The sequence below is a fragment of the Anomalospiza imberbis genome, chromosome 4 (genome assembly GCF_031753505.1).
Source record: "Anomalospiza imberbis isolate Cuckoo-Finch-1a 21T00152 chromosome 4, ASM3175350v1, whole genome shotgun sequence".
Classification (NCBI taxonomy): domain Eukaryota; kingdom Metazoa; phylum Chordata; class Aves; order Passeriformes; family Viduidae; genus Anomalospiza; species Anomalospiza imberbis.
In genome coordinates, this window is record NC_089684.1 from 44,559,874 (window position 1) to 44,573,645 (window position 13,772).

At 46.2% G+C, this 13,772-nt stretch overlaps 1 protein-coding gene across 2 annotated transcripts; it reads right to left on the reverse strand.

Annotated features, from left to right (window-relative positions):
* Positions 1 to 1,019: 1,019 nt before the first annotated feature.
* On the reverse strand, positions 1,020 to 13,373 carry NUP54 (nucleoporin 54). 2 transcript variants are annotated; one of them, XM_068188217.1, is made up of 13 exons: positions 13,019 to 13,373; positions 11,286 to 11,447; positions 9,154 to 9,237; positions 8,911 to 9,051; positions 8,036 to 8,265; positions 5,779 to 5,966; positions 5,134 to 5,330; positions 4,319 to 4,373; positions 3,657 to 3,750; positions 3,079 to 3,186; positions 2,611 to 2,730; positions 2,168 to 2,278; positions 1,020 to 1,835 (listed from the first exon to the last, which is right to left on the reverse strand). In XM_068188217.1, the coding sequence occupies exons 1-13, from the start codon at positions 13,356 to 13,358 to the stop codon at positions 1,707 to 1,709; spliced, it is 1,959 nt and encodes a 652-aa protein (XP_068044318.1). In that variant the 5' UTR covers positions 13,359 to 13,373; the 3' UTR covers positions 1,020 to 1,706. The 2 variants fall into 2 exon arrangements, with proteins under 2 accessions (XP_068044318.1, XP_068044319.1); XM_068188218.1 differs by lacking the exon at positions 11,286 to 11,447.
* Positions 13,374 to 13,772: the final 399 nt, after the last annotated feature.

Sequence of the window (13,772 nt, forward strand, 5' to 3'; positions counted from 1 at the left end):
TCCAGTGATGATGCCTACTTCCCTGCTCGTGTTCCTCTGCTGTGGTAAGCTTGTTCTGGAAGTTTGGAGCTACTAAATACACTTAGTAGACCAGAATGTTGGAAAAAATACCTCAAGTGTGCAACACTGTCTGTAGCAGGGGGACTTGTTTAAAAAAATCTATTGAGATAACTCCATTTTCAAAGCCCAGGCAGTAGATCAAATAGCCCCTGGCTAGGGAGCCTATGCTGCAGGTTCATTATTTTCAAAGCATGGTAGGACTCTAGCTAGTGAAGTGGGGTGGAATGTGAAGAGTTTGCAAAACAAGAAACAATGTGTTTCTCAAATACAAGCAGCACAGTCTAGCAGTGGTCCCATGGCAGAAGACTTCACTGAAGACTGCTACCCCATCCCCCAAAAGCGAATTCTAGTCTCACTGAATTTCTTACAGAGCTCATTGCCCAATGCAGACAGTTTATTAACTGGAACTATGCCTCCAAAAGCATAGGTTGGACTAATCATGTTCCCCCTTAACTAGAGTTCCACGGAGGCTTTTTCAGTTGTAATGGAATCATGCTTCCACAAACACTCTCAAATGCACAATACAGGTCCCATCACGTTGCAGCTGTATTTCTGTCTTTCCATCCTTCAATTTAATGAATGGAATTAATTCTGATGGGTAATGAACAAAATTATTTTTCCTCTTCCATGTTTGTTTCTGCTGTACAAACTCCCACTGCAGACATCACTGTTTTTTGTTTGTTATTTTCAGTGACTTTGGTACTGAGGGGAAAAGCAGGTCTCTGTCCATGGCATGGGGTGAGTAGGTACCTGCTCTGCAGCCCTTGCTGCCAGGTAGGATCTAGGGGCCACACCTTTCATTTTGGTTCAGGGACTGAGGCTGCCAAGCAGCTCTGTGGCACTGGGTTTGACAGCTTGTTACCTTGCAGCGCCTGGAGCAGAGTGAAGTGCACTTACCTGGAGCTGTGAGCAGTGTCACTGCTTTGCTGATGTCACTGAGAGCCAACACCACACACCACTTATTACAAAGTCAGACTGAATTTATTACTCTTGGGCAATTTAAAAAAAGGCAGAAGACAACGTCGAGACATATTGTTACTTAAAGGGGCAGCAAAGCTTTGTATAATTCATATATGTTAAGTGATCAAAATATAACCATTAGATCCTTGCAGTCCAAAGGAAGGACAGAAACTGGAAAAATAACTTTCTGTAGCTTGCCCCAGTAATTGACTGGTATTGCAGAGAACAACATAGTTACAGCAACAAACATCTCTATAATGATTTAAGTTAGCTGTTTACACAATGGTGCTACTTGATTGTTCTGACAGAAACATGGAAGCAGGCTAAACTTTCCACGAGTCATTAGTGAAACAATCCCCTCAGCACTGCATTTTTTAGGACAATGCTGTTGTAAAAAAAGAAGAAAAAAGGAAAAAATGTACAATAGTACATATAGTTTTATAGTAAAATGGTATCTGAACAGATTCAGTTTTCCTTCTTTTGTTAAAGCATATACAGCTTTATAAAATAGAAACCTTCCAAAGGTCAATTTTAAAAGCTTAGAAGAGGCTTTCCTAATTCTAAAAGTAACAGACAAAATACCATTTTGCTCCTACAAGATATGTGTTTTATTTTACCTCTACAGTTTTAGCCTTGGAAGGTGAGCCATGAAATCCACTACCATGTTCTGTGTAAACCTCCACCAGTCAACTGAAGACTCCCCCTCGGATGGGAATGCTCTCATTCAGCCCGTGTTCTATTAGCTTGATGTCCTCCAAGTCATCCTTGATGATACTGATTAGGTGACTCAGCCCTTCTTGCTGCTGCTTCAGGTGCTGCAGATAGTTCACAAACCAGTGTGAGTACTGTTCAGCTTCACAGACTTATTAGGTAATATTTCTCCAAAGTGTCATGACTGGTGGCATTGGCACATTGATAATGCTGGCATCATTTCTTTGATGAAGGAGTAACAGCATTTTCTGTACTAACAGCCTATCTCCACCGAGTGGTTTTGTACAATAGCTTGGTGCCCTAGCACTGAGACCAATTATAAGGATGACTTCATCAAACAAGGCAAGAACATGGCATTCTAGATCCAGTCAGTGTGTGTCTGGCTTAAATTACCAAGTTCAAAGAGTAGGCCAGGGTTCTACCCAGTAACACTTACTTGCTTGATTTCCCTTAAGAGGTCTGCATCTATGTAATAGCGCTCTTCAGCCCGCACTGCTCCAAAGTGGTTCTGCATCCTGATCTGGGACATGAGCTCATTCAGCCTGCCCTGGGAAGAGAAACAGGCTTCAAACACACACAAGTCATTTACAGCTGGTACAGCTTCAGCATCTACCATTCCTTGAGTCTCCAGGGCTTTAAAGTATCGCTGCTCCTTCAATTTTTACATGTTCTGGAAGACATGCAAAGGGTAAGCAACTCCATTATTTCCAAGAACTCAAAACTACTGGAACACCTACTGGCTATTCAGCAAAGAGCATGATGCTACAACCTATCACATTGCCAGACTGAAAGCCTTCCACAAGCAGTAGACATGTAGAAAACTGACGTTTTCAGTGAGGAAACCCCAGAGGTGGTAGCCATACTCTGTCAGCCACTCACCTTGAACTGCGTGGGTGCATTAAGTTCACACTGAATTGTATCCAACTGTACACGAAGCTGCTCCTCATCTGCTTGAATGGCATAACCACTTTTCCTTTGGATCTCCTGCTTTATTAGCACCTACAAAAGAAGCCTTTGAAGTTCATTAGAGAACACTTGGCCCATCCCTCTCCCCACCAGCCCATCTACATCTTTTTGTCCTTCCTTCAGCCTGTTTCTCGCTGGATTTGTTGTGGCATTTAGTCTGCTGCTCTAAGTCCTCGGGGCAGCACTGTGGTTTTGGGTGAAAGAGAAGGTACCCAAGTTTGGTGACCTGAGCTTTCCCTGAAAGCTCTGCCTGGTACTTAAATGAACACCTGTTAGCTGAAGTCAGAATAATTTTCAGCACTGAAGATGGAACAGGTTCTTCTTCCCTGAGACTGCTTGTGGCACTAGACTGTGTCAAAGGACTTAGATTATCTCTGTTACCTGCAAAGTTCTGTGCGAAAGTGCCATCAGTTTCCTTTTGTACTGTGCAATTTTTGCCATAGTTGTCGTTTGGTTTTTCTGCAGCTCACTGATATCTTCTGATATAATCTGCAGAGGAGATGGGAGTCAATTGGAAGCCAGAGAAGTTTTTGGTAACAGAACACGGTAGGCCTGATTTAAAACTGGGAGCTTCACGACACTACACCACCCAGCAACTTGGTGTCTTTGACCCAGATGATTTTAGAAAGCTTTCTTCTATCTCTACTGTTCTGCTTTGTGTTTATTGTCATACATAACTGGGATTTTCAGAAGGCATTGGAAAATTGGTTGCCCAAAGTTAAAAGTCTGTGCCAATACAACTTAATGGAGCTAGTGTGGATTAGCCTGTAACAAAACAGTAAGCTTGAACCTGAAACAAATGAGAGCCCAACCACTCTGCTCAGTTTTTGGGCAAAGATCTATTTAAGGGATATATTAAGAACATGGTTCACGTTTCTGTTTTGAACACACAGGGGCAGGTGCATTTAACAGCGCATCCTTTGTCAACAGCAAGTCATGATGAAGATGAGCAAGCTTACATCTAATCGCGTTTGATGCTGTTTGGTCATCTGATCCTGGACCTTCAATCTTCTCAGCAGTTCCTTGAAACCCACCATTGGCACAGGAATAAGTCTAGGAGAACACAAATATTTCTTACAATATGTTTTTATACTGGACACATGGTAAGGATTAATAATTATGAACAGAATCTAATATAAAGTCACAGCTTATGTTGATCTTTTATAAATTAATATATAACCATATCTTCTTTTGCTACGTTCTAGTGTCCTCACTATTCCCAACAACCTGTTCCTTTTTCATAAAGAATCCAGCCCAATTTATCTGTAACTACTGGAGGGTAAAAAGGTGCAGCACCTTCAGCAAGAAAGAGAAAAAACCACAACGGTTGCAAAAAATAAGTCACAATAACTAATCCATGTAATGGAGGACACCACATCTCCAAGGAACCTAAGTAAGGCTCTTTATCCTGACAGCTCCTAAGCGCCTAAATGGGTAAAGGGATTAAGACAGGCACTTCCAGTAATCTTTACTGCTTTCAAGGGGATCAGCACTTGGCCAAGTTGTACTTGAGTAGCTTTCTTGCAAGTTAACTGAAGGGTACCATGCAATTATCATCTCTTTCTCCCCGGTCCAAGCCTTGTTGCAATATTTCAATACTTGGACAGACTATTTGACTTACTTTTCAGGATCAGGATTATCAACTTTGGCTTGTTCCCATATAATTGGATCAACACCTGTTAAAAAAAAAAAAGAGATATTATAGCTGCTAAAAAAAGAGATGTTATAGCTGCTAACCAGGAAAAATGCTGTGCAATACACAAACCCATTGAACTATGCTAACCCAAATGCACAAATTAAGCTTAATTAAAGTAGGGTAGTTCTTTAAACGTCCTGGTCCTGAGCAAGAGCAGTAAATTCAGACCCAAGGGCTGTCAAGCACTGGTCTGAAAGCAGGGAAAAGGAAGAACCCATAGGTGCTCCCATTGGATAATCCATACATTAAAGGCAGAAATTCCAACTGCTCCCACTATATGCCACATTTCGGTCATCTGTCCTTTTAAAGTCACTTATTGTGTGAAACAAACAAATATTTTAAAAAATCAGTAACTAAGTGATCGAAGTACCCCATCAGTTGGCAAAATAATCCCAGTAGGAGTTAGCTCTGACTTTTCTGCAAGACTAGGCCCAGTGCCTTTTCCAATCCAGAGTTCATGACCTTTCATATCCTAAACACAGACATATATAAAAGCTTTAGACACAAAGTTAAGTCATCTAATCAAATGACATGAAAAGCCCTTACAAAGCTATATGTGCAAAGCTGTCTGTGGCCACATAGGCAAGCTAAGAGAGCCATCTGAAAACTAGCAAGTGAGTACAGGACACAATTATTCTGATTTCTAACTTTTCTTTTTTTCTTATTCTTTTCACAGGTGTTTTCCAGTAGGCCGACACCAGCTTTTCTCCCGGAGAGCCCAAAAGGCCCAGCCCACGCACCAGCAGGAGGGTTCTGCAGGAGCTGCTTGACTTGTGCTGGGGACAGCTCTGTTCTGGCCATGGACAGGCTGACCCCCAGCTGCTGCAGAGATGATTTGATGTTGGCTTGCTCAAAGTGGGCATAGAGGGTCGTTGCTGGAACTCTCCTCGAGGTGCCGTTGGGCGAGCGCTCCACAATGTAAATGATCACTTCTGTCCTAAGCGAGGCAAAATGCGGAATTGTCAGGAAAAGGCCAGCAGCACAAAGGAGCTAACACAACACAAAACCACCCAAAATCCAAGCTGTCACTTCTCCCAGCTGGCTTTTAACTTTGGCTTAGTGAGATGTAAAGTACCAGTAACTGCAGGGTTTAATGCAGCAAGGGAGAGAGAGAAAAGCTGTAAATACCATTACATTCTCTGCTCTCCCCAGTTTTACCAACCATATTCTACGGTGACAGCAGTACTACATTAAGAATAACCTAAAATCTCTGGAAAGGTACTGGACTTAATGCCATAAGAACAACTATACAAAGGAATAAGAGATACAAATCAAACTTAGGATGAACAGTTCTAAAATCAAGGAGGAGGGGAGACAGTAGATTTAGGCACCAACCCTTGCTAACATGCAATATAAACAGGCAAGCCTGTGGGAATCTCACGTACTGGTCATCGGGCATCGTTTTAACACCTTCGACATTCACAGTGAGGGTCTGGTTTCCTCCCAAAATTTTGTGTAGTGATTCTACGAGCTGCTGCTGCTGGTTTCGAATATCTGCTTCTTTTCTGTTAAACACCAAGACTACGAGGCCATCTTCATCTTTGTTGTTGGGCATTAAACTGTAACCCACAGCCTGCCAAGGAACAAATGAAAAATGAAGGTATGTTACTTAGCAAATGCATATCTTTGTGGCATGAAGGGAAGGGGCTAAATCCCTCCATTTTTAGAGCAACTGGTTCAAAATTTAACTCACAATTTATTCCGAGCTGCACAAACATAAAATCAATCCCCTTTAAATCAATCTCTCATATAGCCATCAGTACAGCAGCTTTTGAAACAGTCTGGATTTTTACAAGTTCCTAAGTATCCTTATCACATCAGGGGTGTTGCCAACACAGCAGAGCTCACAGCAATCAGGAACATTTTACAAACTGACTCTTTTTCCAAATTGCAAATGGAACCAGAGGATCAGACTTTATTACAAGCAAAATCAGAGTGGCAGCTTTCACATCCTCTTGCCTATCAGCTCTCACCCCAAGCCAGCACTGGTGACAGGGTGGACAGCAGGGGCTTTGTGAGACCCTGACACTGCATGTGGGTGGGTGACCTGTGCCTTTCCCCTTGTGCAAGTTCAGCTGAAGAGAGAAATGAGTTGGGGATGTGCCCAGGAGTCCGGTTTTGTCAGCAGAGGGTAATCCCCTGCCATGGTGATCCTTGCAGAATCAGCCATCCTGCCATGGAGCACAACAGTGACAAGCTAAGGAATAATTTGTTTTTAAGAACATGACATCTCTGGTATTTTTGTTTAGAATAAATAACTCTTCCATGATCTCTTTACGCAACACAGCATTTTCAAACTAGAACCGATTTATTTTACTTCACTGTGGTCCTTCAAACAACAGCCTGTAACACGTACCTTAGCAGCATGCATTTCTTGGTCTGGAGCTGCATGCTTCTCATGTGTCCTACAGCTGGACATGCTTCTTTCTTATCTGATGCCAGGTGTTTCCAGAGGCAATAACCAAAACAGCTTATGACACTCTGTTCCTATCCCTGTGCCACCTTCTCCCCTATTTTTTGCAGGCATCTTCCACTGGTGGCACAGATGGAACTTGTCAGTATTTCACTTATGGCATGTGAATTCATGGCATTAGAAACGCTCCAGTCACAGGGACAAGAGTAAACCTAGCATCTGGCATCGTCTAACGTGAAGACTCTTCTTTTTAGTAAATGAAACTCTAAAATAACCGATTTTGCATCACACAACTTATAATGGGCAATTTTTCAAAGCGCAGAAACTGCGAAAGCAGTTTCCGACAACAACTTACAGGAAAATAAGCTTTCAGGTGCATTGCCAATAAAATGTTCAAGGTAACACTGAAAAAGGTGATGCAACAAAAGCAAACATTTGTTAGGCAGGCACAGTTGCTGCAAAAATGTTACAGAAGTCTCATAATGTACATAATTAACACTAGACTTAATTCAGTATTAACCTACATTCATGACACAAAGTTTGCACTCCAAAGGATCAGCTCAGGGAAGGAGGGTATCACCACGCCTGCCCCAAATCCCCTTACAAGCCTGAGGCTTAGCAAGACAGTCAGCAGGTGCAGGATTTGTGGAGAATGGAGAGCCACAAATTCTTTGTCAGCATGAGAAGCAAGATCTGGAACTGCTGACGACTTCACACAGGAAATGGAGTCAGCATAAGCACTGGCAAGGATAAAGGCTGGCAGATTTTAAACCTGGCACAGGCCAGGTTCATAGAGGGTTATTTTAATCTAGACAAAGCAATGAAGGAAGACCCTGAAGTTCTTATTCCAAATTTTCAGAGTTTCTTTCAGACAAGAAGGTTATTTTTAATTGTTTCTGTCTTATTGTAACATACACAGACATACATTAAAATTAATTTCCATAGATCTGTTTGAAGTACACACACACTAACCTGAATGCTAGCACATGAAATTGTTACTTTCATGATCCACATCTGGGCTCATTATCTAGTCCCTCCACACCACCCAGATTTCCAGCATCTTCGAACCTTTTAATGAGTATGCATCAGAACTGTGCAGATTACCTGGAAAAATACTGTTTCAGAATACTCTTACCAGTGACAAACTCTGGTTTAACACCCATGAGCTGCTCAGACTCAGCAGAGTAAGGGCATCGGCGCCCTCTGTGGGCAGCTGAACCATGCCATACCTTAAACCTGCAGAAGGGGTTTTCCTGCGTGAACTCCACCGGAGCGATGTTGTTGTTGAAGTACCCCTTGCCCGTGCCCCAGAAGGCCTGGAGCTGGTTCCATTTGGCCAGAATGGCGTCCCTCTCATCTCCCAGAAGTGTCGGGGCCGAGAGGGCGCTGGCTGTGTTGATGAGCTGGTTGGACTGAGCGGGTGTCTGGGCAGGCTGGTTGAACAACCCGGTGCCTAACGCTGGGTGGGATGAAGAGAAATAAATTAAACCCTTGACCAACCGTGACCATGCTATCACCTACAACCTGCCTATCACTAGCATCACTTCTTATCATATTTTGAGAAGCAAAATAAAAACATTGAATAAATAAATGAATTAAAATCAGATCATGTTTCTTAAGGTTCTTTTTACAGCCATTCTTAATCTACAACAGAAGTTCCTGAATGCTACATCAGATTTTTTTTTTTTTTTTTTTTTTTTTAACGAGACATCTGTATTGATCCATGTCACAATCTGGCATCCTCAATTTCTAAATCTGAGAGGCAGGCTGGCTGTTACAAATTCAGTGGACTCAGAGCCAGAAGCTGCTTATTATCTAGCTCCATTTAAATTATCCTCAATGCTTTTTTCCTCCCCCTTCTTGTAATGCTGTGACTGCAACATCAGTTCTTTAACTACATTCTACCAGCATTAAACCGAAGGGGTAAATATTGTTGGAAGCTCAAGGGTGAAGCTCAGGGACTTGCTTGAGCCCTAGTTTAAGAGTTTAAGTGTTTAACAGCCTCCTGTTTCAATACACTTCTGCCCCACTACCCCAGCAACTGAAGATGGCAGTCTTGCGCTTTCACTGCTAAGGGATGGGTAAATCCAAAGGCCATACTCACTGGTCTGCTGCTGCTGCTGCTGAGTTCCAAAGCCTCCAAAGCCTAGCCCAGTTCCCAACCCACTGCCCAAGCCAGTTCCAGTTCCTGTGCCAAAACTGGTACCAAATCCAAAGCCTTTGTTCTGGGTAGCACCAAAGAGTCCTGGGGAAACAAGTACATGATTATTGAGAAGAGCTCAGCAGCTGTGTAATCCAAAGCACTCCTGGATTTGCTCTGAAGGCAGTGAGTCCCTCAGTCCCTTACCGCTGGTGCCGGTATTGGTGGGAGCAGAGAAGCTGAACGCCGGTGCCGCAGTGGTGGTGGTGGTCCCAAAGCCTCCAAAGGCACCTGCCAAACACAGACTGCGGTCAGGCCGTGGCACACGGCCCTGGAGCTGGGCACAACATGACAACCGACCGCACGCCTCAGGTGTTACGGGATCAGGTGCTGACAGACGGATGGCACATGGCACAAGCATGTAGTTCACACTGAGCATGGGGACCAAGTTCATCGTCCAAGGAAATGGGGGACAAAACACGGAGCACAAAGCCAGAACTTGTATGGTGTGTCAAGGAAGCAAACAAAAAGGCAGCAGTCAACTGACATCGTGTTCCTTTACCAGAGGGATGTGACTTCCCGAGTGACACACACAGCTAACAGAACTATTTCTTACATTCCTTCTCAGGAATACTTCTGGTCAATGTCACTGCTAAGTGTGTAATAAACAACTTGATGTTTTGTGAATTTTACAAACAGCCCTACCTCAGGAAAAAAAACAAAGCCTGAGGCCAGATACAGTCGCTGTGCTTACAAGCAAAATTTACAGGTAAAATTCTACAGGGTCCTTTTTTTTTAAAGACTTGTTTCCCAATGATCCTCCCCGTTACACCTCATTTGGAGATTCAACCACTAGTATAGGAAGATGGGTGCAAAAGCAGTCTGCCTTCCACAGGTTTTCAGGAAAAGCAGTCACTGGCCAGCAGGAGAGGACCTAAGTGAGTGCCTGAGTTCCAGTGGTGCCAATGGCACTGGCCCAAGGTGCTGCCTGTGGAGCACTGACCTGCCTGGGAAACCAAGGTCTCTGTGTTTCATGCTGCTTTTACACATGCTCAAATGACAAAAGACAGTCTGCTACAAAGGATTTGTCACAAAGATGTTGTCTTTCCTAACTCATGTGTCAATAGCAAAAAAAAAAAAAAAAGTTTAGATCTATTGCACTCACAGTCCTCCTGTCCACAAACAAAATGAAAAGCATAAATCAAAGCTGATATGCAAGTGCATTTTATTTCCACTCAGCAACCATCTTGATGTGAGTGGGCACACGCAATTGTTCCCTGTAACACCCACGTTTCAGTCCTGCCAGCAAGTGGGACACCCTGGCAGGAGCACCAGCAGATAACACCATTTTTAGGTACCTTTGTACCCACTGCAAATTTAGTCATCCTTTCTTGAAAAGGGACCTGCGAGTACAAATTAAATACCAAAGTATCAAATTAAATATCAAATGGACTGTCCGTGGTGTCTTCTGGAGCGGTTCAAATGAAGCCAAAGAAATCCAGCCCAAGAGTGCTCACAGCAAATAAACCCAATGAGACCACTGGAGTGCACAGAACAGATGAGAGGCGCTGACACAGAGAGCGATGACACTGTGGGATGGACGGAATTCCTATACGAGCAGCAGCAACGGACCCCCCGGGCTAATTCCACACCAACACGAGCATTAGAAATCCATCCAGTCTGGTGTTTTTATAGGGAATGGGAAATACTTGAGGTGAAATGACACCAGCTGATGGCTCAGATCTGATGGATCTCCATGGGGCCACAAAGGGCTTTCTTAGCCACCCCCCGTGCACCCATGCCGTGCAGGCCTCCCTGGAGCACGAGCGCCCCCGGAGAGCTGGGGCAGGGCCGTTTTGGGATGCAGGGCGGCTTTGGGGAACAGGTCACAGCTGGGCTCTGACTTTGTGCCGGTCGTATACAATTCGTTTCTGCACAGAAACTATTGAGGTGTGGTGCGTTCATGACAGCCAACGCAAGGCCGATGAGGAGACACGGGGGAAGATGAAAACATGACTGCAGTAGTCCAAGAATCTCATGTCAGGAAACAGGGGAAAGGGACCAGCTCTGGGATTGCTCGGGATCACCTGGATTCATTCCCATTTCAGAGACTTTTGGCTACGGGGCTATTTTTCCTCAAAAGCTATTCCTCGAGAATTTAACAGGCAAAACCCCTCCAAACCTGTGTCTCTCCAACCCATTCTATTTCCAGAGCTTTTATGGCCAGTCTTCACTGGATATGAGGATTAGGAGTGGACACAGATCCCCGGTGAGGGAAGTAATTCTTGGACCCCTGCTGGTAACGTTTACCACAGAACCCGTATTTACGCATTATCTACCTGCGCTCGCCAGACTGTTACCAAAATTGAAAGGTGGAGTTGAGGTAGTGGAAACACCGAAATTCCCAATATTAAAATTCACCGCGGGATTAGCAGTTAATCCGAAACCCCCAAAATTAAACCCACTGGCAGTGGAGTTTGCAGTTTCAAGCCCACCAAATCCTGACGAGCGGGAAGCAGAAAAAGAGCAAGGCAACATTAGTTCTGAGTGAAAGGCAGGTCCCAGGAAAGAAAAGCTGAAGCATTTTTCCATCTCCATGGACAAGACAGGCATAGTTAGAGACAAGAGTAAAAGGTATTAACTGGCATTAAACATTATTTATTGGACACAAGGAGGACAGTTAAAAGCTCCACACACTGCTGCTGTAAAGACATTATTTTTCAATTATACTGTGCATAAAGAAGTAGCATTTCCCCCCCTTATTTCAAAGCCATATCTCTGTAATTCAATATTCACATTAACAGTAATTTTTAACAGCCTAAGACTGCTCAATGCAGCTGCATTCGTCTTAAGTGTAACAGATAATAGCAAAATTAACTCACAAACTCTCAGGAAGGCAAGAGTAAATCATCCTCACACAGATAAATACACTCAGATACACGACAGCAGAATAACCACGAAACTCAGCTCCAGCATCTGAGGCACCACACAAGCCTCAGCTACTCCAAGGCAGACTTATCCAAGTTCTATTGCCAAAACCTGCCCACCTCAGCCTTGCTGGATTTACTGATGCACCCAGCACCCCTGGGATGCAGCTGAAACAGGTTCATGCTGGACAGGCAACGGGAAGTCCTGAAGTGTGATCCCAGATTTCCCTCTGATATTGGTCTGTGAGTGTCATAAACCTTGCCACAGTGTACAGGCAGCACAAGGCGATGTTTTACTTTCAGATGGGGTCAGAAAGAGGGTGTGTAAAAGAGACAGTGAAAGTCAGGTTAACTAGAGCAAAGATGAGTCCTGTCTAAAGGACTTGTTCGGAGCGAACAATTAATTATTTTACTAAGTGAGGGCAAGGAAAGCTCTGTCTTACACTTCACCACGACTGACAGTGACAAAAGCAGAGGGGGGAAAAGTCTAACTTTACAAGTTAACTCCTGTCTTTTACCTTGCTCAAAAACGAACTTCCAAGGGCATCTTGTCCAAATGACGAATTTATTGCAAGCAAAATGCTGATCCGAGGGACCTGCACCACCTCATCACAAGCGCCTCAAGAGCGACTCCCGGACCCGCCGAGGGCCGGGCGAGGCGCGGGACGGCGCCTCTGAGGGAGCCGCGATTCTCATTGGCCGGGGGGCACGCGCTGCCGGCCGCCGCGGTTCTCATTGGCGGGGGGGCACGCGCGGGTCCCTGAGGCGGCCGCCGTTCTCATTGGCGGGGGGGCACGCGCGGGTCCCTGAGGCGGCCGCCGTTCTCATTGGCGGGGGGGCACGCGCGGGTCCCTGAGGCGGCCGCCGTTCTCATTGGCGGGGGGGCACGCGCTGCCGGCCTCAGCAGTTCCCAATGGCGGGTGGGGGGCAGCACGAGGGGGACACGCGCGGCACGCCGCCGCTATTCCCCATTGGCCGGGGGGCACGCGCGGCCCTCTGAGGCGGCCGCTGCTCTCATTGGCGGGGGGGCACGCGCTGTCGGCCGCCGCAGCTCTCATTGGCCAGGAGAGAGGGGGGGGCACGCGCTGCCCACTGCTCGGCTACCCCCGCCCCGCCCCTCCGCGCCCCGCTCCCCCCGCGCTCACCGGTCGGGTTGGCGGCCCCGGCTCCCGCCGTGGCGCTGAAGTTGAATGCCATGGGGCCGATCGTGGGAGGGCGATTGGAGGCCCCCGCGGGAGGCGCGTACGAGCCCCCGCGGCGGGTCCAGCCACACACAAAACCGGCCGCACGCGCCGCTTTTCCGCCGCCGCCAAAGCGCTTCCGGGTGACGCAGGCGACGCGCGGTGACGCAATCGGCGCGCGCCAGCGGGCTGTACCACTGCGGGCAGCGGGACGGGGGCGCCGGGAGGGGCTTGATGTCCCACGGGACACAGGGAACGAAAGGAGAACAAGGCCAAGCAGCTCTTCCCCGAGGATCGGGGGCATTCCCTGGATTCCCCAACACTGGGACCGCAGTACCACCGTTTTTGGGCGTCCCCGCTGTAGGACCTGGCGGGCAGCCGGGAAGGGATATCGCACAGCTTCTTCCCAGTGACGCTCCCACAGGCACCCCACATCCATGAGGAACAGCTTCCTTCCATGAGGGAACAGCTGGCCACGGAAGTCATGGACTCTCCCTCTCCGGGCACCTTCCTGTGGCAGCTGCACCCAAAGCATCCCGCGCTGCTGTAAAAAGCAGAGCACAGCCAGTCCCCAGAGCGTTTCCCCAGGGTTATTCCCAGAAAACAAGATTTGGGGTGACAGTGCTATCACAGAATCCCAGGAGGGCTTGGCTGGAAAGGCACCTTAAAGCCCATCTTGCTCCACTCCCTGCCATGTGTGAAAAATGACCAGATTCAC

Excerpts from the sequence above, each read along its gene's own strand:
- NUP54 (XM_068188217.1), bottom strand. The coding sequence starts at position 13,358 with ATGCCCCCGATCCTCGGGGAAGAGCTGCTTGGCCTTGTTCTCCTTTCG. Across the intron at positions 3,187-3,656 it reads AGCATCAAACGCGATTAGAT|ATTATATCAGAAGATATCAG; the intron begins GTAAGCTTGCTC and ends TCTCCTCTGCAG. Across the intron at positions 1,836-2,167 it reads TCTTAAGGGAAATCAAGCAA|CACCTGAAGCAGCAGCAAGA; the intron begins GTAAGTGTTACT and ends AACTATCTGCAG.